Raw genomic sequence first — 25,767 nt, forward strand, 5'->3', positions numbered from 1 at the left:
CTCAGCTAGACTCTCAGTTCTACCTAAAACCACACTAAGTCTTTCTACTCAGTTTCTCTCTTTCTGAAATTACAAGTTCAAGCCTTCACCAGTCTCCTCAGGTCTCTGGCTCTATCACCTTCTCATAGTCTCAGCAATCTACCTCACCTACTGCATCATGAGAATATAAAAATCACTAGGTAGGAACTTTCTCAGGTATACCCCTAACATTAACCCTTACTCCGTCTAATATGGTGGGTCCTCGGGATCTTATTTTTTTCATTAAACTTTCCCTTGAATTATAAATACAAAACACTTACTTCATAATTGTTTCTGAAATGTTTTCTCTTCTTCCCATCTCCACTGCCAGATTCTGGTCTAAGCCATCATCATCTCTTAGCAGGACACCTGCAGTGGCCTTCTCACTCATCTCCCTACACATCCTCTTGCTCCATCCAGTCAGCTCTCGAGTTGGGTTATCTGTAGATCATATATTATTGCTACTGAAAACAGTTAATGGTTTCCCTTTGCCAAAAAAACAAAAGGCTTAACACAGATTGCATAGACCCACAATATCTAGCTTCTAACTTTATGGACAATCTCATTTTACAAGCATCTCTCCATTGCTCAGTACCCTTCAGCAGTCTCTAGAACTCATCAAGTCTACCCTGCTAGGATCCTTCATTTATTCTGCTCCCTCTGCCTGACATACTTTTCCACTCTTTCAGCTGCCAAAAGTCGACTCATTCCTCAGATTTTTCATTAAGTGACATTTACAATTACAAAAATGTTAATTCTTTGAGACTGGCTCCCCCCAAATTCATAAGTCTGTAGCCATATTTTCATTGTCATCTTTGTATTCACAGTGTTTGAAACATAGTAGAAAAATCAAAACACATTCTTTAAGTAAAGGCGTGACCAAACTACAGATTTAAGTAGGGTATGCTAACAACATACATAGGAGTCCCAAAAGACAACAAAATTGCAGAAACAATAACATAAATTAAAAGCTGAAAGAAAACTTTTCAGAAATGAACTTGAATCTGAACAGACAAAAATGTTACAAAATACAAGGCACAGAGACTAACAGTTTCATATTGCATTCAAGGAGAGAGAAGGAAAAAAGTTTACCTTCAATAAAGAAATATATGACTTGTCTCAGTAGTATCTTCTCTAAAAGACAAAATACAAAAGACAATGAATTAACATCTATAAATACCTAAGAGACAATAATCTGCAAATGACTATCTAATGGACCGTGTGGTGTAGAGATTATGAGTATAGTCTTTGAAACAAGGCTGCCTGCATTCAAATTTTGACTCCACCTATGGATTTTTTTTTTTTTTTGCCTTTTTCAAGTTACTTAAGCTTTCTGTGATTCAGTTATACCATCTTCAAAGTGGGGATTATGATAAAATCTATCTCACAGAGGAATTAAATGAGTCAATATGTGCTTAGTGCTTGTAACAGCTCTACCTGAATACATTAGCATCTAAAATGAAAATTTTGTTACCAAAGAATTCTGTGTCCAGCCAAGTCGTTCTTTAGTTGCAAAGGACTTCTTCATATGCAAAGGCTCCTCAGCAAGTATATAACTCATCTGCCCCTCTTAAAAAACTAAGAAATGAATCAAAGCGAAGAATGAAAAAAAAGGAAAGTCAAGGCATAAAAGAATTAGAAGTAATCATCGGAGTTATCTTTAAAGATTATATTATGTAAAGTTATTTTAAATATGATTATAGCTTAATGCAAGTGTCAAAATTGGCTCTTATAATAAATATGTATGTAATATAAAATTTTAATAAACAAAATTTAGGATTAGAAAAAAAGGTATATTCCCAGTCTCATTAGGATAAAATGAATAATAGTAATTTTTAGCTAAATAATTAACATAAAATACACATTTTCACTTAAAGATAATGACATAAAATTAAAAAGAGTTATTTACTCTCTAGATCATTTGGGAAATGGATGAGGTTAAGAACTACCAAATAAAACAAAGAAAGAAAGAAAGAAACAGAAAACCTCATTTAGAGAAAATGAAAACAAGGAAAAGAAGAATAAAGTAAGATATCACAAATATTAGCATAAAACAAGAGAGGCAAGAAAAATCGTGCCAGTTTTGACAATAAACATAAATGTATAAATCTCACCTATTAAAACACCGAAACTATGGATAAGTCAATGAAAATAAACTATGATACTATTACTGTGTGCTGTTTTAAATATAGAAATATATATATAAAGCAAAATGACATGGGAAGTTTAAAAATCAATGAATCATCAAGGATACATCAGAGAAACAAAAAGAAAAATAAAATGGAAGTTGAAAAATTTATGTCAGAGAAAATAGAATCCAAGGGAAAATTATTTAAGGATACAATAGGAAATATTTTATATTAAAAGAAATTTATAATTTATTATAAAGAAAATGTACTCTATACATTTAATGTTTTAAAAAGTTCATAAATACACAAAAATACAAATAAATTTCATTGGAAACATCAGCATAATCTTTTGTCATAAATTTAAAAAGTGTGAAGAATTATCGATCTAGTAGTTTAATTATATAATAATATTGATTAAATATATACATACATAATATTATCATCATAGAAAATAAATTTTTTCAAATTCCGTGAAACATTTACAAAAATTACGGTGACATTTTCCAAACTCTAGAGAAACAAATGATCCCCAGGGAAAATAAATTCTTCCAATACAAGTGAAAGAAGGTGAGTTTTCAAATTTATTTTTACAAGCTAACATTAAAATCTATCAGAGACTACAAAAAAACTATAAAATCATTTCATTTATGAATATGAACACACAAATCCTAAATAAAAACTAGTAAATCAACTTAGCAATAAATACCATAATCAATATGTCCTTTTCTGAAACACAAGGGTGATTTAATATCATGAAGTCTATTCATATAAAATACAATATAAATAATTCAGTGAAAAAATCTACAAAATATCTACATATCTATACAATAGAGTGACAAAATGTGTTCCGTGAAACTCAATAAAAGTACTGATTTTAAAAGTTTTCTTTAAAGCAATAGTTATTAGTACCCTTATTGATAAAATGCTAGAATTATCATAGAAGTCAAGAAGACAAAGATATCTGCTATTATCTCAATAATTAACATTATTTTGGAGTTGGTAGCAGTGCAATAAAATGAGAGAAATGATAAATAAAACATCTAAAAAATATCATACAAATTATTAGCATTTGTAGCTAGTATGATTGTCTTACTAAAACTGCAAGATAATTAAATGTATGAATGAAATTGGACTGATGATAACTTGCAGTAAAATCATCATGTCCAATATATAACAAATAACATTTTGGACAATATTGTCAAAGCAGTAGCCTCAACAAAATACTTTAGAACAAATTTAATAATCTAAAACAGTATTTATATAAGGAAAATATTAACTGTATAATCAGGCTATTAAAAAATTAAATAATATTGTGTTCTTGGTTAGAGAAAAACAACTACAATAAAAGTAGTTAACATTTCTTAAGTGCATCCCAAAAGCCAGAGTCTCCTAAATACTTATAAATATTACCTTATTTAATCCTCATAAAAATTCCTGAGGCAGTTCAATAATTATTTCCATTTTGAAAATGAGTAAATATTTCTTTTCCAAGTGCACACAAAACATTCACCAAGATAGATCACATTTTGAGCCATAAAAAAACACCAATTTCAAAAGAATTGAAATATACAGAGTATATTCTGTGAGGATAACAGAATTAACCAACAAATAAATAACAGAGTTGTCCCCAAACATTTCAAAATTAAATAGCATACTTCTAAATAACACATAGGTCAAAGCAGGAGTCACAAGAAAAATTAGAAGATATTTTGAATTGAATAAAAATGATATTGCAACCTATCAAAATGTGTAGGATTTAGGTAAACCAGTGCATACAGAAAAATACATAACATTAAATGTTTATGTTAGAAACAAGAAAGTTCTTAAATAAAAAATGTAAGTTTTCTTAAGAAACTAGGAATTAATTGCAAATTAAACCCAAAGCAAGCAGACAGAATAATGAAGAGCAGAAATCAAAGAAATTGAAAAAAATAAATAGAGAAAAATCAATGAATCCAAAAGCTAATTCTTTGAAATCACCAGTAAAATTGATAAACTTCTAGCCATAATAATTAATAAATAAATAGAAATGGAAGAAACTACCTATATCAGAAATGAAAGAGGAAGCATCACTACAGATCCTAGAGTCATTAAAAGGCTAGTAAGGGAATATCATAAACTTTGTGCCCATAAATATAACAACTTACTTGAATTGGACAAATTTCTTGAACTACGCAAACTACCAAAACTCACTGAAGAAAAAATGAATAACTTAAGTCTTCTTATATCTAATTTTAAAAATTAAATTTGTAGTTTAAAAGCTTCCACAAAGAAAACTTCAAGTCCAGAAAGCTTTACTGGTGAATTCCATCAAACACTTAAAGAAGATATAATAAGAATTCTACACAAACTCATTCAGAAAACAGAGAAGGAAGAAACACCTCTCAAAACATTTTCTAAAATAAGATTATCATGATATCAAAACCACAAAAAATAAGTAAACTGGAAATAAGAAAAATAAGACCAATATTTCTTGTGAATACAGTTGTGAAAATCCTTGACAAATACTGGCAAATTAAATATGGTGAAATATAATATAACATAACGAGATGAGGTTTATCTCAAAATTCAAGGCTGATTCAACACTGGAAAATCACTATAACTCACCATATCAACAAGAAGAAAAATTATATAATCACTTTAATAAGTGCAGAAACAAACAATAAAGCCAACATATCTCTCTCATTGAGTACAGCTAAAAATGTTGTACAAAATACAAAACGCAGCTACCTGAAGATTTTGAAAAGTATAACATTTACATGATATTCAGGAAAAGGAAAAACTATAGGAACACAAAACAGATGAGAGATTGTAACATCAGTCTGATTTTCAGAAGCTAGGAGTAGAAGAGGGAGGCTTACTATAAAGGAGCATGATGGAATAAGTCTATATCTTCATTACAGTAATGATTATATAACTTTTGTCACAGGGTACAGATTTATGCCCTAAAAGGGGTAACTTTTACTACATATAAATTATATCCTAATAGACCTGACTTTTAAAAATATTCTATAAAAGATTTGTAATATGAAACCATGGTACAGACTTCTAAAAATGTAAAAAAAATACTACAATGAAAAATAAGCTTATAAGTACTTAACAATTAGATCATTAATCTAAGAGATCTCATGTTTAGCTTAAAAGTTTTCAAGGAACAAAAAAACAGGGAAGATGAAAGAAATGAAATTATTATCAAGTAATACAAGAAAATATCCCTAAGTTGAAGGTATACCAATTTGCCCAAAGTACAGCAAACATAACAAGGTAGATAATAGATAGATGATAGATGATAGGTAGATAAATAGATGATATATATATAGATGATAGATTAGATATATAGATAGATGATAGATAGATAGATAGATAGATAGATAGATAGATAGATAGATAGATAGAAAGAAAGAAATATAGACAGACAGATAGATAGATGATAGATGTTAGAAAGATAGAGCAAGCAAAGAAACCATCGCCTCATAAAATGTTAGAAATTGAAGGCCTAAGACAAGTTTCCAAAAGCTTTCGGAAAGGAAAGATAACACATACAGAAGACTGAGAATCAAAATGTCACTGAATTTCTCAAGAGCAACACTAGAACCTGGAAGATGACAGAGAAATATCTTCAAAATGTAGATATAGCGTCTTATGCCCAGAAAATTACCAGTCAAGAATAAAAGTAAAATAGTGACATTTTAAGATGCATAGTCACATAAAGTTTACTTCATATGCACTCTTTATAAGAAATATTCTGCAGGAGATATTCTGGGGAAAGAAACACTATACAGAGCTTTAGCAAAGGAGAGAACTAAGAAAAAGTAATACCTGGGATTTACAAAATAGAAGATCCAGTATAACAATATCGTAAAGAAAAGTCTGGGTGTAGGGAGGTCTCAGTACAACTAATAAGCAGATTTGGAAAGTATCATTCCAATTTGTAATAACAGTTTTCTGTGCTCCAGGTAAGAGGTAATCTAGAGGAAAGAAAAGGAAATTGGTAGTTTATCTGAAGTTCTTGGATGTGTTTTCAGGAATTTTATAATTTGATCATAAAATTTGAAGCTTAAGTAACAATGAACAAAAAGAAAAACAAACAAATTTTAAAAGATGAAGCAATTAATAACTCCAGGAAAAACAATGTTTTATCAGAAAAGACATGCAGTTGAGTACATTGTCAACTGTAACTCATATTAACATAGTAAAATAGTGTAAAAAGTATTTACTTGAACAGAAATTCTGATGGAAATGTAGAAAATTGAGAAAGAGAAAGTCTGTGGGTGAGAAGGAAGCATAGGAATATGTGTGAGTATGATTTTAAAAAGCTAATTTCTCATCTTTCAAAGAAGAAAGTCAATGGATAAAACACAAAATTGAAAAAGCAAAAAATAAAGGTATAAACTACACAAAGGGTATAGTATTGAAAGGTATACTGGCAAATAAGATTTTTAAATTTTTGAATATAAAGAATCAAAAACAATGTTAAGAATGAGAAAGGCAGAAGACTATGTTTCCTTACAATTATATAGCACTTAACATTTTTAGACTAAGTACAATTTACTTCATAATTAAATTCAAAAAATCATAACATTTTCCATTGAGGGATTTACATTTTCCAAAAAAAAAAAAAAAATTAAAATAACAGCCCGAATGAAAAGACACAAAATGAATAGTTACGAATTTGTTGACATTTTAAAAATATCCTATACATCAAAAATTGTCAAAATTAAATTTAAAGGTAAATGACAAACTAAAAAATTATTCATCATATATAGATAAGAAGTATTTGTCTATTTCAATATTAAACCTTCCTATGTAACTGACAGGAATGTCCCTACTTTGTGTAGTATTGAAGGGTTAGCAGAGGATGAAGGGGGCAACCTCTTAACAGAGCTAAAAAATCACACCTCTATTAGCTGCAAGACTGATAATCAAGACAAAACTCATTTTTTTTTCAGTGGAGAAATATCAGAGCCTTATGAGTATCCTGGAGATATGGAAAGGGCTGAATGCTCATAAGTGGGATTGGAAATAGGAAGACCTGGGAGCTTAGGGTCTATACACCCCTCTGAGAATACCTTAGCAACTAAAGGCATGTCTCTTCCTTGTCTAATAAAGGTATTTTCTCTCTTACTTAAAGGCATGCTTCCTCTTTCATCTCCAATTCTTACCTTGCCTAGGGTGCCTAATTCTCTTCCTGCCCCAACCCCTCTTCTTCTGAGTCTGACCCCACCATATTTGGGGTGAGAAGTCAAATCCAGAAGAAAGAGGCATAAATTTACAATTAGTAAAATAATTGCCAAGCTTTGGGCAAAAATATGGGACCTTATTTATGAGGATGAATGCTGACGGTGTCGAATTAAGGAGGAAGGAAGCATCATTTTACATCAGGCTTAATTATTGGTTGTGGTTGAACTTACCAGAGACTCTGAACTCAGTGTTCTAGCTTAGGCAGCTGGGAGAGAGTAATGAATGCCTGGAGTCAGGGCTGGGCTGCACCAAACTAGTTCGACTTCTTGATATAAAACAAAAAAGGGAAGAAATTCTAAGATGGAGAACACAGGAATGCAGGAACGAAAATATCATGTGCTAGCATTCACTGACTCTTAACCAAAGAGACACTCGTCTATCACTAAGTTAAAACATATTTAGGGAGTCATGACAAACCTTTTTAAAATGAAAGAGAATGCAACGCAAATATCTAAACACAAGGCATATAGTAAAGACACGTTTGTTTTGTGAACGTTATATGTGTGTGATATGTATTTATATACGTGAGGGCTCTGGTATGTGTATATGTAAACATGCATTTAAATATCAAAAAAAATTTGATATTTCTTACTGAGCATCATGATCAAAAACATTTGAGAACCACTGTTCTAATCTAGTTGGTCTGCAGCTGGCCTGGTGCGTACAGGCTAGCACCAGCAAGAAGGGAATTCTTCTGAAAGTTTAGCTCCACACTGGAGAGTCCTAAAAGACAATGGAAAAGAGGAGTTTGATTAGTCATGTCTTGTGATCCATTTAAGCTGGGGGAAAGATGACTTGAAGGGAGGAACTATACCAATCCAGGGTTAGTGACCTGAAGAGGATAACATAGCCAGAACTGGGTAACAAGAAAAAAAAAATGGGTCCCAGTGTTGCTCAAGTTATTGATCCCACTCAACAAGAAGAAGAGAGGTCTGCTACTGGGGCAAGAAGAAAAAGAAAGTGGGAAGAGAAAAATATGAATGACTCCTCCTCATATGAACATTCAACAGTAAAACCTCATGAAGGGAACCAGGTAAGTATAATCATTAAAGGCCTAGAAGGTTTGGGTCACCCTTTCACTAATCACCCCAACTTATCAAAGGTATGGGCTTTCTGCAAATTGCCCAACCTTTATCATACACTGCTGGCAAAAGAGTAAATTCATATACACTTCTGAAAAGCAAATTGGAAATTTGTATCCACACTCATAAATTACACAGAGCTTTGCTTTTATAATTCTAATCCTAATCTAAAAGAAAGAATCAAAATTATTTAAAGGATATTGTAAAGGGGGAAAGAAAGCCTGACTACTGATACCTGTTCCCACCAGCGAGGTTGTGAGTTTCCTCTGCTGTGAATTTCACAGAATATCAATATCTGATGAGGACTATCCATGACAAGACCACTTTATAATCATCCGTGACAGAAATAAAAATAAAAACACTGTGTAACCACAAAAATGATCAAGCTCCCCCGCAGCCCATTTTACATGAGCAACTATCATTTATTCTCTGAAAACAATTTTATCTGTGCTTTTTTCATCTCACCTCTACAGTAAAGATTATTAAGATACCCATTGATGGAATTCCATCTGCTTTCTGTTGGCACCCAATCCAGAACAGAACCCTACTTCCTTAGAGTGTTTCAAAATCACCTAACCCAAGCCCAAATCTTATAACAAATCTCTTCTAACTTCTTTTTGAGATGCCCCGTGGCTCCTCGTGGTGTGTGTTACATGCTAGTGCCATTCGAGATACAAAAAAAAGAAGTTAATTCATTGAAATGAATGCCTCAGGGGGTTAGGGCTTAAGTCTCTCAGGATCCCGTTGAGAAGGGATGCAGAGAAAGCCATGCATCATCTTATTTGTCATAACAACCATCCTAGAAAGGAAGGACATATTATTATTCCTATCTTACACACAGAGAAAGAAACTGAGGTACAGGCTGGTCAGGTAAATATTCTACGATCTAAGGATTTGAACACAGGCAGTCTGTTGGCAGAGGTGTTTCACCGCAAAAGCTATCTAGCCTCCCCAAGGATGGGGAGCGCGGCACAGGGAATGCAGTTAGCATTAACATGATGATTAAGTGGAAGGTCAGGGCAGGGAGGGAGCAATTGGGGGAATCGTTTTATGAACAATATAGATGTCTAACCAATGTACTGTATACACTTGAAACTAATTGAAATAAATAAATTTATTTTTTAAAAATTCTATTACAAGCTACTTAGTTATCTAGTATCAAATCAAGCATAAATTCTTGAAGAATAATGTTCCTAAATATAATCCTGATCATGCAATTCCATGCTGATAGGTAGGTAGGTAGGTAGATAGAGACAGATGGATAGATAGATACATTAGATAGAGAAATAGATAGATGATAGATGATAGATAGATAGATAGATAGATAGATAGATAGATAGATAGATAATAGACAGATAGATAGATGATAGACAGATGATGGGTAGAGAGATAATAGACAGATGATGGATAGAGAGATAACAGAGAGATAATTAGAACCAAAATGTTACAGTTTGGCATTCAGAATCTTCCGAGAGTTGGTAGTTGCACCCCCCTTTTCCAACCTCATTTTCCACTACCTTATTTTGATAAATTAAACTACTTGAATAAGTCTTGAATTTTCCCACTCTTGTTCCACTGTCTCCATTCAACCCACATCTCCAGGTTTCAAAATCCTGTTCATGCTTTATCCAACTCAATGTTGTTTAGTCTTAAGGCAACATGGTTCTGTGAAAAGACAAACAATGAACATGGAATTATAGTTCTCCCAACACTCCCTCCCCAGCAAAGAAATTAATGGCGCCCTCTCTTATGCACCCATGTTACCTTGCCTATGTTTATTTATAGTAATTATCCCATTCTGCCTTACGCTATGGTTATTTTTTACTTCATTTTCCTACTAGGCTATCAAATCCTTGAGGACAGAAAACATCTTTTTTTTTTTTTTTTTGATTCATGCCATGAAGTGCAAAATAGTTATCAATAAATGACTTGGACATCGTGAATATTTACATTGTCAAAGGCGATGCAGTTCTGTGGTTATGCCTCTCCTAAAAGTCTAAGTTATTTGTTGTTGAGAATTCAGAAACTGGGTGGGAAAAGCTTTTTTTAGGCTCTGAGGTGTCTCATTTGGAAATAGAGATGCTCGAAAAGAATCCCAAATTTTTCTTTCTCCAGGAACAATCCTTTGAAGTTACTCGGGACCTCGTTTGTATTTAAGTGACACCACTTCCCTTGTCTCTGTTTCACTAGCACGTACAGCCATGAATGAGTTGGGTCCCCCATCATCCAATATGGAGCACTCCTGAGAAGCTATTGGCTAACCCAATGTCCAGTCCACATGCAGGTAGGTACCTTTGTCTCTGACATCAATTCCTGCTCTAAAGGATTCTGGTCGGTGAAGCTAGACTGGTTTTACTGCACTCAGCTGTTACGAGCCATAGAGAATTCACAAAGGAAGAACTCCTCAGGGCCACTTTCTTCAGGTGGATGTTGGGATAGATAGTGCTGGTGCCCGATGGCTGGGAATGTGGAATGTATATAAGCTTGATAGATGCTATTCCAATTCAAAAAACATTTTTAAAAAGCTATTTGATTTCCAAAGAGCCCATTTTCCTGTAAGAAAGTCATTTAGCAAAGGGGAAATTAACTTATTTCTTACATCTTTACCTAATTTATAGCTCAAATTTCCTTTTTACTTAATCTCCTAGATTTTTGTTTTCTTAAAAAATGTACCAAAAATTAATTTTTAAAAGGCAGGCAATAGGAAGATGTTTCCAACCCGGATAACACTAAACATTATATATTTAAAGTTTTAGCCCCTGTTACTGCTTCTGCTCTGCCCTTCACTGTTTCTGAAAAAGCAAGAAGTCAAAGGATCTGTCAGAAAAGCAAGAAGGTGTAATTGAAATTAGCCATGTAACTGGACACCGTGTAAGGCTGGCTCTCCTACCATATAATGGGAATTACCTTGTCTTCGACCAATTCCCTGGGGCCCCAGAAAAGAGATATATGATGGACATTCAGAAAAAGGTAACAAAACTATTATGGAACTGTGAGGCTGATTTATGAGGCACATTATGAGAGCCAAGTACATGTGCCCTGGCTAAACAATAACCAAAGATGCAGTGAATGTCTAAGAGTTTACAGAGAATGTAATCATGGAGGGGAGGAGAGGGATGGAGTTGTCTTACAGGTGATAACATCGTAGTCTCTGCTTCTTATTTGTTTCATTTTTAATACAGGTCTCTGTGTTTTATATTTCTCTTGCTTGCTACAGAAGTAAGCGCCAATATATTTTTTAAATCTTTTCTATAATGAAAAAAGATAAAACAACACTTGGAAACCTATACAAAAGTTCACTTTTATAAAATGTAGGAATTTCTCTAAATGTATTCTGGGTAGGAATATTGACTGAGAAGTATAAGAATATAAGTCAATTAACAGCCTATCTGAGACGCAGAGGGAGAAAGGAGACTCTGGTACCACATCCGGGGTGAGGAAGAAATGAAAGGGAAAGGTGAACCAATCAAAGTACTTGCACTTCACAACCCTGCGAAGCTGCCATCTTGGGTAGCAACCAAGCCCAGTCATTCATGAGTAGTCTGTGATAGCATGTCCTCTGACTTCCCAGAGACCTCAACCGACACACAGTTTTTACAAACAGAAGAAGATCACAAGCCTGTATGCTCTCTTTAGACTCTTTGTACCAGGAAAGACAGAGGGAAGGTGCATGTCAGAGACAGCTGGGTGCGGGCTAATAGGACCAATTTAGCCTCTACTGCTGCTGAGGAATAAACAGCCTCCCATTCTTTCTTACCTCACCTTATGTAGAGCAGTGACAAGTGACAAAACTTAACGTGAGGTTAAGTTTTGCAGTACTTCAGAAGGTCCAAGAACAACTGCCCGTCTGTCCATCTCTGAAGCAGGTGCTGGGAGTGTCATGGGGAGTGTGACATGCTCCCTGTCCTCCAGCGCTTTACGCCAGAGAGAGAGACAGACACAGAAATAAACATCATTATTCAATGAGCCAAGAGATTGAAGACAAAAGCAAGGGGCGCCTGGCCTCCAGAGAGAACAAAATCTATCCCAGCAAGAGAGGATATCCTGGAGATATCAAGGCATGACCCACCAACAGAGCTACCATTAGATGGCTTCGCTTTCCATTTCCAACTGTTTTATCTTAGAAATCGTTACCCAAGAGCATTGAGAGCAGATGGAAGAATGTATAAGTACTGTTTTGCCCCATCAAGTTGCTTTCTTTTTCAAGAATAATTCCTTCTTTACCGGGGAACTATACTTCCTCCCCACCCCAACTACGTGGTGTAGCTAATTCCTGTACCTCACTTGTCTTGACTCCTCCCACAAGACTCCTTTCTTGTAATTTTCCAAATTGAGCCTAAGGGAAAGGGGTATGCTTTCTGTGGGAATAAGGCCATACTCGAAGAGGTTGCGGAGGATTTAAGAATGATACTTCCTTTATCTAGAAGAAGCCGGTGTGTGATGGGACACGTTGCAGCTGATCCCCAGAGAAGCACTGAAGACGGAAAGACAGAGTCCCGACACCGCCAAGCCCCTGACCCTGCTTGCCTCTGAGGCCTAGCAGCACCATTTCCAGTCTGTTATTATGTGAAACATCGCAGCATCTTTCCAGGAAAGTCCTTGCTGACACTAGTTCTGGTTTGGTTTCTCCACTGGCAATCAAGAAGCTCACATTAACAGTGACTTGGGACACTTTTATCCTTATCTTGAAGTAACATTTCCCCTTTCCTGGCAGAGTCAGCCCAGCCTCAGGGCTACTAATCTCTCCTTATTCTGTCTATTCATACTTTAAACACTTGGCCGATATTCTTGCCTCCCCATTAGCTGTGAATTTAGTCGTTCCTGATCTAGGTTTCCCAAAGCCGGTTCCCATTTCAAAGTACATTAAAATGCTGTCTACCAAGAGCCCTCACCAGAGAATCCAACTGATCGGCTCAAGGGCGGGACCTAGGAATCTATATTTTTAAAAAACACACTGTGGTTGATTCTGATGGGCAGCCAGGTAAAAGCATCACTAGGCCAGACAACCCATGAAGCCCACCAACTTGAAGAATATACGAGCATCCTGGACATGGCACAAATGAACCGTTCAATCTCTTGTCAAGCTTTGAGCACGATCAGTCTGGCTTACTGGATGCCTGGAAGCATGCAATAGCAGTTCCAAGCTGCTCAGAGAACTATCCTGAAGGCGCTCGAGGTGACTTGAGGTGACTTCATCGCCGAGGGGGCAGGCATTGCAGGGGCAGGCCTGGCCCCTTACACAAGCTGCTTTCAATTTAACTTCATACTGGAGAGGGATGATGTCGAGGCAATTTGTTTCTTTTTAAGGTCTAGCGTTACATCACAAGCCTGTATAATTTTTCCTGTAAAATGCCTTTTCAATGCGGGTATCACCAAAGGAGCTGGCATAGTTACCCCAGAGGTAGCAACGAAGTTGAAGTACAGGGCAGAAGGATTTTTTTTGTTTGTTTTTTTGTTTGTTTTTGTTTTTGTTTGTTTTAATCCAACAAGCCACGTCACCTTCGGAGCAGTAAACCTGCTCTCCTTATGTGAGATGACAAGTGTTCGTAGCAGCCATTTTTTGAAAGTTAATGCCAGGTGGAAGAGGGTTTGGTCTGCCAAGGAAAGCAAATACCTTCCTCATTCCTCCCCTGATTCACTGAGGTTTTGACAGTGGCTGAGCGGAACCTACTTTATAAACCCTCGAAACCTCTTGTATTTTGAGATGTGCTGCTTTACATCAGCCACAATACAACAGGTGTTTCAAGGTTTTTGTCTACCAGAAAGAAAGTTTTTTTACTTCTGCCTCTGATATTTTTATTTTATTATGTTTTACTTTCGTTTGCACGAAACCTGCAGAATTGGGAGTTTAAGAATCATTGGGGCTTGGGATGATTAGAGTCAAAAGAACTTTTTCATTTGGCCAATGGCATCCCCCACCCTAACATTCAATTCTTTTATTTTCTGGGTTAATCTGCCCCCCCCTTTCTCTTTCTTCTTTTTTTCTTTCTTTCTTCCCTCCGTCCATCTCCTCTCTCAACGCATTCAAAGAGTGCCCTCAACGGTGACAAACTTGCATGTGCTTCCCTTATGACTAAATCCCTGGGCCTCTCGCCAACCCCCCACAGATGGCCCCAAACTTCAGGAGAGCCCCACGTCTGCGGCCCCGCTGGGGACCGCCAGGGCGGAGATGCGTGGTGGGGAGTGGCCGCGTCTTAGTCCTGGGGGAAGGCAAAGCAGCTTCCAGGAGGAAACGGGCGTTTTCTTCCCACACGCTCCAGCGAGCCCTGGGTCCTGGCCTGGGGACTCCACCCAGCCCCTCCCGGAGCTCTGGGACAAGCCAGTCGCCACACACAGGCACTCGCAGGCCCCGGGGCCGCGCCCTAAGGAGAGCGGCACCCACGGCCAATTACCATGGCAACCCCGGGGTTCATTCCATTCCCCACCCAGCCGATCCCCCCTCCTCCCTGCACCGCAGCCAACCGGCTTGTGCGCGTCCCTGGAGCGAGCTATAAAACCTGCGCTGGTGGCGCTGGGAAGGGGAGGCGACCGCCAGACCTGGAGGGAGGCGCGCGGAGCCAATCCGCAGCGTAGAAAGTCTCGTTCCGTGAACGCGGGAGGAAAAAGCCTGAGCATGCAGAGTGTGCAGGGGATGAGTCTCCGTTTGCCCGAGCAGTGCCTTTGCCTGGCTGTCCTGCTCCTCCGACTCTCGGGACAGGTGAGCGGCGCGCCCCTAAGGTGCCCCTGGTGGCTTCGCCTTCCTGGGCGACCCCTGCTGGATCCCCGGGTCGCCCCGCCTTCGATTGTCCCTGCTGAGGGGTTTCTCTTCCCCTCTCGGTTCGCCCGCCCCCAGGTCGCCGCGACTGAGCACTGTCCCACCGCGTGCCCGGCGCAGTGCCCCCAAACGCCGCCGACCTGCGCCCCCGGAGTGAGAGCGGTGCTGGACGACTGCTCGTGCTGCCTGGTGTGCGCCCGCCAGCGCGGCGACAGCTGCTCCGAGATGGAGCCCTGCGAGGCGGGCCGTGGCCTCTTCTGCGACCGCAGAGCGGACCCCAGCGCCCGAAGCGGCATCTGCATGGGTAATGCGGCCGCTCGGCCTCTTGACCGCTTGCTTCTCCCGCGGCTAGCGGCAGCGGCCACCTCTCGTCTCTCAGCTCTTCCTCCCCCTTCCCAAAAGGTGATGAGCAGATAACGGTAATGAGGATGCTGTAGGTGAGGTCCCTGGAGCGCTTCTCGTGCGCCTGGCACGGTCTAGGGCGGGGTGCTTGGGGCTTGGGGGAAGCGCCCGAAGCCAGAGAGGAAACCTTCCTGCGGAGGTGAGAAGCATTCATCACTTGCCTCCCTAGAGAAGAATCTAGATAGATGGGGAGCAGAGCAGAGTTAAGGGCCAGTGAAGTCATTTCCTTTGGACATTTCCAGGGGGACGCTTGGAGCTGATGGAAGCTTAGGCTCACTCACTGGCTCGCGGTTCCCCTGACTGCAGCCCAGCAGGTTTGTTTTTACACCTGTAATTGTCCTATTTGAGCCAAAGCCGCCCCTGGTCTCCTGGGACAACTATGTAACCCCCGTCTGGGCTGTGAATAACATAAAATGCAGGCAACCAGCCAGTCCAGGCTGGTGAAACTTAATTAATTGGGCATCGATTTCCCACGTGGTCCACCATTTAGTTGGAGGCTGTCCCTGCCTCCCTGGATTAGAGACTTGGAATAGCCTTTTGCTTTCTTCTCAAAACTAGTGATGACTTTTGTGCATGTGTGTGTGCTGGAATACTAAGGAATCCTAATGCTCTTCCCAATTTGACCAGTTAACCTATTTGTAGAATGCATTTTTTTTTCCTTTTCATTCTAAGCTGCTGGAGTAGGAGATTCTAAGGAGGTCCTTGCAAAGTTGACTTTATCGTTGGGAACAACAGCTCTGGGGCTTGGGGAGTGTCGCTTCTCAGTCACGCTCCTCTTTCTTCATCCATGAGTGAGTTGTCAGGACTGGATGGTCTTGAAGGCTCCTTCCTGCCCTTGGAGGCCCCGGTGACAACATCTTTCTACTGGAGATGGATAAAAAACCAGGTTGTCTCGACTAGAAAAAGAACGACTTAGGGTTTGGAACGTGTGCCACGAATCTCACGCAGCTTATCCACAGCATTATGTTCTTGTTTTTCTCTCTCCCCTTCCCTCTCTGGCCTTCTTCCCCAATATTCTAGCAATAGAAGGAGATAACTGTGTGTTCGATGGGGTCATTTATCAAAGCGGAGAGACCTTCCAGCCGAGCTGCAAATACCAGTGCACCTGCCAAGATGGGCAGATTGGCTGTGTGCCCCGCTGCGATGAGGACCTGCTGCTGCCACAGCCTGACTGCCCCGCTCCACGAAAAGTCGAAGTGCCTGGAGAGTGCTGTGAAAAGTGGATCTGTGACTCGAATGAGACAGAGGCGTTAGGGGACCTGCATGCCCTGCCAGGTGAGGAGCCCAGGATACCTGAAGGTGGGCACAGCACAAGATACAGGCAGGCAGGAAGTGTGTGTGCTCTTTCGGATTTGCAATGAGAAACTGGCCTCAGCTTCTGGTCATCTGACCAGAGATTCCAGATTGCCCGCTGAGATCAGACTCATCACAGGTCTGAGTCCTAGCCAAGGGACCGGAGTACCTGCACAGTTTCTCCTAAAGAGAAGTTCAGTGGTTCTTTTCAGCAATGGGAGTGATTATCTTATTGCCCGAATATTTATATTTTAGTCCATCCCACTTGACCCTTCTTAATATTATAAAGATAAAAGTTTTAAAAAAAAGATCACTCTTTCTTTGTGGATTCTGTATACCACCTGTGTGGTCTCAAGACCAGCCCCCCTAAAGAATGCTACTACTCACCACTGGGCAGGCGTCACTGAGAAATGTCATCTTTCTAGATGCTGTCGGAAGGGTCAAGTGACACGCGACGATCTGTGTCTTGCTTTCCTTTTCGTGTCACCTTGTAAAGGAAATTATTTTGGGGGGAAAAACTCAAGAACTAGTAGAGAATATTTTAGAAGCTGTGAACCAGCCAGATTATATATACTGGCACTATTCTAAGCTTTACAGATTTTCTGAGGTCAAAAGTTATTAGCCATTCCTTACAGCTCAGAAAACTGCCACGTAGCAGAGGAGATGTGCCCCAAGCCATGATACTAAGTGTTGAGACGAAACTTTTTGTGAGCAAAGTCCAGGTGCCTGTATCCCATAACCCAATCAACCAGTTCCATCTTTCTAAGGCACGGTATCGCCTTCATCACTATTTAGAATTGGTTGGTTCTCCTTACTCATCCCATCAGAATTCTATCATGATCCTTTTTTTGTAAGAAATCACATATTGAAAACACTATCATTTATGGAATGGTCGTTGATGCTATGCTATCCTACATTCTTAAAATTACTAAACTTCTTAAAGACAGGTTCTCCTAAGTTTAAGGATGAGCCAGATAGTCATTCCACAGAGATTTCTTGAAAGCCTACAATGTGCCAGGCATTGTGCATCCTGCTAGGGATTTATCAATACAGAGATCCAGTTCCATCCCTAAGAACACTTGGCTGAGACCCTCTTTCTAACGATGACAGGAAGGACCATTTGGTGATCCTCACGTTTTACTCACCATAGCTCTCTTTATTTCTATATCTCACAGCCTACAGGACAGAAGCCACCCTAGGAGTGTCAGTCTCTGACTCAAGTAGCAACTGCATCGAGCAGACCACGGAGTGGAGCGCGTGTTCCAGGAGCTGTGGCATGGGCTTTTCCACCAGAGTCACCAACAGGAATCCACAGTGCGAAATGGTGAAGCAGATGCGCCTCTGCATGGTGCGGCCCTGTGAACAAGAGCACAAGCAGCCAGCAGAAAAGGTAGGAGCCCGGAAGAAGCCTCCATCACAGAGGACGTGGCCTGGCCTCATTGGGGCCTGGGCTTTAGGAAGTTACTGTGATGCTAGGTGACTCTAGGTCAGTTCTAGCTGAGAGTTAACCATAGGTTCCTGAAATGAGTGAATTTACCTTCCTTTTTTTTTTTTTTTTTTTAATCTTCAATATATTACAATATCCCGAGCAACGCACAGCAGGTCCACAGGTAAAGAGGGGCCAGGCCATTATCAAAGTGAGAAGGGTATGGCAAATCTCACTCCATTCCCAGAGAAACAAAAACAAAAAACAAAAAAACACTGGCTACTCACTTGCCAAGCGTAGCTGATTTCAGAGAGGTCATTTCTGACCTTTATCTCCTTTACCCCTTAGGTTCAATCTGTACCAAGCAACAGAGGAGGGATTACATCTCCCTTACTCACCCTTGAGTCCCCAACATCCTCCAGGGACACAGCGAGGGCTTGCTAAAAAAAATTGTTGATGAAGAAATGAATGGGTGTCTGGGAATTATTTTCAGCATTTTAAAAAGCCAAGTAGGACTAATACATTTGCCAGGATAAGGCAATATATGCCAAACAAAATAGCACATTTCTTTCCTTTTTTGCTGGTATTTTATCAACTCAGTGTGTTAACGCTGAGTGTAAGACATGAGGATCAGAAGCTTGGCTTCGTTCCCGATGACGTCACAGGCCTTGTCACCAGAACCCTAGATAAACGCAATGCCCAAATCGAACTATTATGTGGACTCTTGTACAAACCAAGGCCAACATCAAACAGTCTCTAGCAATGAAAGATTTACATATTTCTACACTGAGGTAATATCATTAAATGCTTAAGGGTACAATCCTGGAGGCTGCCAGCCTGGCTTTGAATCTCGGCTTCCCACACGAACTAGCTGTGGGATTTGGGGCAACTTTCTTAAACTCTAAGCCCCAGTTCCTTCTCCCATATAATGGGGTCATGGACAGACAGCGCGTGCCTCAAAAGGTGTTGGGAGGTACATAGAATGAACTGGCAAAGTACTGGGTATAGATTACTCTTTTAACATCAGACATCATTATTCAAAAATTCTATTTATTGCTAAAATAAAAGAGTTTCTAGTGGTTGCATTCATGGTATGGCTGCCAGCCTATGTGACTTTTTGAGGTCCATTCTAACTTTATGTTTCTTTCACTAGTTTAGGAAGAAGATCTAGGAGCACCTTGTCCCTAAAATTATATGCACCTCTCTTCACTTAGGGGAATTCTAACATACATATAACATAGTACAGGTGCAGGCCCACCCACAAAGCATTCTCTCTCTCTCTCTCTGGCTCTCTCTCTATGTCTGTCTCTCTGCCTCTCTCTGTCTCTCTCACACACACCGACTCACATACTCACACACACACACACACAAACAGAGGGATGCTGCTGACCTTATACTTTTTTTGTGGGTTTTGGTAAGGATATACATTAAACAATAAATGCGAAAAAAGAAGAAACAAGAAGCCCTTACATACCATCGAGGACACAGTAACTTCTTAAAATAAGGCTTTTCCATGTCACGGAAATGCCATGGAAATGGCATTGTATCAGACAAGTTCAGTTAATAGAGGTTTTCTGATCACTTTAGCCCTTTGAGACTCCGTTTATTTATCTACAAAACTCGAGCAATTGTTCTTTATGTTAATAGCTGTTCCTTGTATGAGTGAACGTTGTTAGTAAGGTTAAGCGAGTTAACGTTTGAAAAGTATTTGAAATATTAGTAAAATTGCAATGATGCCGTTTATTTCCTTTCTCTTTATAATACCTAAGAATGCGTTTGGCAACAAACAACACCAAATCCTGCTGCAGTGGCTTAAAGATATAGATTTATCGTAGATAGGCTTTCACCCTCGTATGTATCGCTGCGAGATCAAAAGATGTTTGTGCATGATTAGGCAAGGTTTTCACATTCCAGGCAAGAAGGAAAATGAAGGCAGAAAACAATAAAGAAGGCCAAATGATTATCTAGAATCCCTTGGGTAATGTATCATTAGCCAGAACTTTGTCACAAGGCCATCCCAAGCTCCCAGATATTCTGGGGAAGCAAATACCTTCAGCCGACCACATTGCCCAAACAAAATTGACATTCCATTAGCGAAGAAGAGCGAGCAACGGATATTGGGTAGGCCACTAGCAAGTTATTCCACACCCCTAAAACGGTCCCTTGGAGGAATGGTAGCTATCTCGTGCATCATCCCCTTTCTTCTCTCTTAGAAAGGGAAAAAGTGTCTCCGCACCATGAAGTCACTCAAAGCCATCCACCTGCAGTTCAAGAACTGCACGAGCCTGCAGGCCTACAAGCCCAGGTACTGCGGGGTCTGCAGCGATGGCCGATGCTGCACCCCACACAACACCAAAACCATCCAGGTGGAGTTCCAGTGCTCCCCAGGGCAGGTCATCAAGAAACCAGTGATGGTCATCGGGACCTGCACCTGTCACAACAACTGTCCTCATAACAACGAGGCCTTCCTCCAAGAGTTAAAGCCAAACACCGGCAGAGGGAAAATATAACCTGGGTCCCCAGAGAAGCACACCTACAGAGGCAAACTGTAGCTGCTGCATGGCCCACCATCGAAAGAATATATGAGAAACTACGAGAATTATTATTTCACCCCTGAGTCCTATGTATTTTCTGTGGTCTCATATGAGGTCGGTTATATCTGTCTTTTTTTTTTTTTTTTTTTAATGAAAGATATGATTAACTGTAAACTTGGAATCAAGGTAAGCTCAGGATAGTGCTTAGGGATGACTTACTATTCTATAGTGTTTACTATAAATGAAAATTTCTATAAATTTAAGAAATCAAATATAAGTTTTGCTGTGTAGATTATCACATTACACTCATCTTATTTTGTTATACGCTAGTACCATTTCAAGAAAATGTCACTGTAATGAATGACACAGTGAAGTCCAGAATCATACTGACCATATCATCATACAAATCGTTCACCCTATATTGAGGTTTGACTTCTGGGGTTTCTGTTGAGCTTTTTTTGAGCAGCTCAAGCTCTGATCTTCCAAGTCTAAGGTCTGTGGAAACATAGCTCTTCAACTTGAAACCTAGAAACTGTTAGTTCTTTATTTAGTTGTACACTAAGAAACAAGCTGTATCTACAGTAATGAAATGTTTGTTAATTAAGTGGGCTGGTGTCGTAAACTTGCTCCATTTCAGACAAACTGACTCCTTTCCAGTAGAAAGAAGCCAAACAGAAAACTCCCCCTAATACAGAGATGGTGATGACCAGGCCCCGCCAGCCCTCATACGTTTGTCTGTGCTGGAGGCCGCTGAGGCTCGCTAGTTTTTTCTTTTCTTTTTCTTTTTTTTTAATTCAGAAGAAGCAGAGCATGTTAGCGGAGATTCTCTCATCTCACTGATGAGTAAACTGTGCCCCAACGCACCTGATTACAACCCTTGATGACTTTCAGATTTACTTGTAGCGAAATTTTGAAAAAGAAGGATGAGACCAACATAGTGTGATAGCATACTAACATAGATTTTATGGGGGGGGTTACAATTTATTAATAGACCTGCTCATAGCTAATCCTTGGGCCCTAATTATGCACATTCACAAACGAGATATGTGTGTATACACGTGTGCATGTAATTTGTCGGGCCATGAGGTAGGATGCAAATGTAAATGTATACATTCTGCTAATGTCACCATATGTGTTCAACCTTTCTCCCTTAAAGTATTTATATAAATGTAAATTATACATTTTTTAAAAATCTTTTTACTTTCTCTACTTGTCAGACATCACTAAATAAACATGATCTTATCCATGTTTGACTCTACCATTACTTTGTGCTCACTAGTAGTTTGCTGAAAATATATATATATAATTACAAGTTACAAATTAAATCAGACACCAAGAACAGCACTCATTCAAAGCAAAGTGGATAGTTACAACTAATTAGAATAGAAACAAAAGACAGTTCTTCCTAAGTCAGGTAGGCGATCTCTACTGCCAAGGCCTCAGATATTCTCCACAATGTTTATCCAATCCAACCTCTCGAGCTCTGATATTTTTTCTGGACAATCTAGTAGACACTTCTATATATTAAAAATTGAACTTCCTCTTGGACCAAGCAAAGCGTGCCTCGCAGGCTGCCTTATCCAGTTAAAGGCTCTCCAGGCTCCCAATTACCCAGCATAAACCACCAGCATCATTTTGATCAGCCTGCTCCTGCTACATGCTCAGAACGGGATATTTCCAGTGGCGATACAGAGCAGAGCCCTGAGCACGGCTGCTGCCCGAGCAGTGTGACAGTCAGGGTTAATATAAGCTTTGTGGGAACATTCAAAAGTCCAACCACATAGATTGGCTAGAGGAATCCTAGCACCATCTATCATGATGAAGAGCAAAGCAACATTTAAAATGAAAATGTAAGAAAACATTTACACCCAGAAAGGTATAGAACTATGAAAAGAGTGATTTGGTTTCGTTCAAAACTATCTGTAAACATGAATGAAAAGAGAACTAGGAGAGAACTTGCAACAAAATATTATAAGTGATTGCGTCAAGTTGGCCTTATTTTTTCCCATTTTTGCAATTTCTTTACTAACTTTATTTTGACTGAGAATATATTACCTTTATAACCAGAAGGGGGAAAAAAGGCTGAATTCAGATATCCCTTCAACACAGTTCCCCGTATACGTTTACTGATTCATGCTCACCTGGCTGCTCCTTTCAGCATCCAAAAGTTCTTAGCTCACTCATTTCATTCATTCAAAAAACGCACAATGACTGCTCCTGTGTGCCTAGCACTGTGTTAGGTCCTGGAAATACAGCTATGAAAATGATAAACCATAAAATAAACAAGTTAGCATTTCTTCCTGGAATTAACTCTCTGTTGGCAAAGGCAGGCAAAAAGCAGTAAACAAACAATCAAAAAGGATAAATATCAAATAGTAATAAATAAACTCTAAGAAGATCATTAAAGCAGAGCGATCTAATAGAAAATTTCTAGGTGGCTGATTGAGCTGAAGGTGGTCAAGGAAGTTCCTTCTGAAGAGGTAACATTTCATCTTAAAGCTAAAGAACTCAGGTTAGGAAAAAGAATCTTCCAGGCAAAGGCAACTGTGCAAAAACAAACAAACAAAAATGAGTGTCAGGAATAATCTTGGAACTTCATTAAAGATTTGTGTGGCTGGAGCCATCCTTGAAGGAAGGTGGGAGGTAGTGCAATTTCAAGGGCTCAAACACGTAGGGCTTGGCTCTATATCATAGTTCTCACACTATTTTACAACTGATTTTTAAAATAACATTACACTAAGCATCTTGACACTAGAATCTTAGTCTTCCTTGTATCTGTTACCTGGCACACAGTACAGCCTCACTATATACCTGTTGAATAAATGAATGAATAAGTGAATAAATTAATGGACGCTACATTGATAAAGGATAAAATGTTCTTTGAAACAAATGTTAGCCTTTTAAACTATTCATTTTCATCATCGCTATCACTATGATTTGCATTATCACTTGCAGAGCAACCTCCACTCTGAAACAAACACGAACATACACACAGATGCACACATTCCTGAAATTATAATGGAAGACAGTTGAAAAAATATGACCCGATCTACAAACATTTGCTAAGTCCAGAACATTCTAGTAAGATAGCAAGGAAAGCAACATTTACCGAGCAGGACTTTAGGGCTGCAGAAAGAGTGCAGGCTTGGGAGTTGTTCTAGCCTGGTTTTGAATACTGGGCTTCTTCTTCCCCAGCTCTGGGCTATCAGACATTTTGCACACATCCTATGAGCCTCAGTTTCCACTCCTGTAAGATGATATGATAATATTGATAGAGCAACCAACTGCCTTTGTTTGTCCTGGACTGAGAAGGTCCCTGAGACTCAGAAATTTCAGTTGTAAAATCAAAACAGTCCCAGGCAAACCAGGATGAAATGGTCACCCTAAGTATCAACCACATGTAGTTGTAAGACAATATGTGTTCATTCATAAGCAGTTGACTGTGCCAGGCACACAGTAGGTCCGCAAATAACAGCTAGTAATATAGTAAGAAGCCCATCGAGCCAAGCACTGCTCCTTCTTCTGTGCATGTCATGGTCAGAGGTGGACACGATTGACCTCATATTTACAGGAAAAGGCAAAGAGGCTCAAAAACTCTAATGACCTATTAAGGACACAGTAAATGAAGGAGCTGGGATTCAAACTCAGGGTCTGCCTGAGCTCAGAGCCAAAGCTCTTTCCTTTTTACAGTGCTGCAGCTGTTGAGGCCAAGTATATTTTCAGCAACCAAAACAATTCCAACAGTTTTCATTTTTGTGCTATTTTCCCAAAGTATAAATGTTCTCTTTTAGAAACAGCATTGCAAAGTCGTGAGATTGTTGAGATCATTCTGTGAATGTGAAATTTTGAAAGCACTTACTTAATTGCGGCTTAGGGATAAGGCATACTTCATTGAAAATTATTTGGGAATTTTTCTTTTCTTTCACCAGACAAGGTTTCAATTCAACAATGTGGCAAAGACCTCTTTATGCAAGGAAATAATTCACCACATACTTATCTGTGCTTGGTGAGATTCTCAATAAAGCTTTTGATGGAGATTTCTGGTCAGTATTAGATTTCTTTCCCAGCATTTCCTTGTAGGTACACATTGTCATACTTTTGAACGGGTTTCACTCCAAAACACTCAATATCATAAGTCAAATCATCAAAAGAGTAAGTTCTTTGGGTTGCGTGCTCTTAGGCTTAGTCCGAAGATTCATAATTGTTGGAAGTATATTCATGTTAACCACCTGCATGGTCCTCACCTACAGTGCGATGCTGTCTGGACCACAGAGGGATCACCAAGTTCAATTTCCACCTGGATAACACTGCTGGCACTTGCTGAACTCTGAACAATGAAGAATTCTCTGCAGCCATCCAACTGAGGACTGTGAATTACTGTTACATTAAGCCATCTGTTCTGGAGTTGGAAAGGGTAAGGATGGCAATGCTGTATCATTCTTCCTAAGAATATGCATCTATTTTTCTCCTTAGGACAAGAAAATGAAGGTCTGAATTTCAACCAAGGGAGCGCAACAAGAAAATATATAGTTCCATTCAAATGGCAGAGTTTCACAAAATAAACAGCCCATCAGTTCTATTGGAAGGAGCCTTGAAATAAATGTTTTATAATCCAAGAAGAGGATGTTGCTTGGACTTATATTTTATTAGTAAAATATGAGAAGCTAGCTTTGCTTGTAGGATAGATTCTGAGTCTGGAAGAGGCTACAAAGTTCTTAGTGTGGGTTAGATGAGGGTCAAAGGCTCCAAGCTGACCTAGATTTGTCCTGCTGAAGCAAGGCCACCCACAGGATCCTTTGAGGACCTTGGCAGAGAAGAGCCCAGGAAACCTGAGTTCTATTTCCTCTGAAAGTTCAGCATTGAGAATATTCCCTGTTACTCTGAAGAG

At 39.2% G+C, this 25,767-nt stretch overlaps 1 protein-coding gene and 1 long non-coding RNA gene across 2 annotated transcripts; one reads left to right on the top strand and one right to left on the bottom strand.

The window, feature by feature from the left end:
- Positions 1-305: 305 nt before the first annotated feature.
- Positions 306-1,598, bottom strand: LOC107516987. Its single transcript, XR_001598412.2, has 3 exons — positions 1,493-1,598; positions 1,111-1,152; positions 306-459 (listed from the first exon to the last, which is right to left on the bottom strand). It is a non-coding gene; the product is annotated as an uncharacterized LOC107516987 (long non-coding RNA).
- Positions 1,599-14,905: 13,307 nt separating this feature from the next.
- CCN3 (cellular communication network factor 3) lies at positions 14,906-22,118 on the top strand. The gene is made up of 5 exons (XM_016156804.2): positions 14,906-15,167; positions 15,303-15,528; positions 16,647-16,901; positions 18,095-18,309; positions 20,559-22,118. The coding sequence occupies exons 1-5, from the start codon at positions 15,084-15,086 to the stop codon at positions 20,853-20,855; spliced, it is 1,077 nt and encodes a 358-aa protein (XP_016012290.2). The 5' UTR covers positions 14,906-15,083; the 3' UTR covers positions 20,856-22,118.
- The last annotated feature ends 3,649 nt before the right edge of the window (positions 22,119-25,767 follow it).

This window comes from Rousettus aegyptiacus, unplaced genomic scaffold (genome assembly GCF_014176215.1).
Source record: "Rousettus aegyptiacus isolate mRouAeg1 unplaced genomic scaffold, mRouAeg1.p scaffold_m13_p_15, whole genome shotgun sequence".
Lineage (NCBI taxonomy): Eukaryota > Metazoa > Chordata > Mammalia > Chiroptera > Pteropodidae > Rousettus > Rousettus aegyptiacus.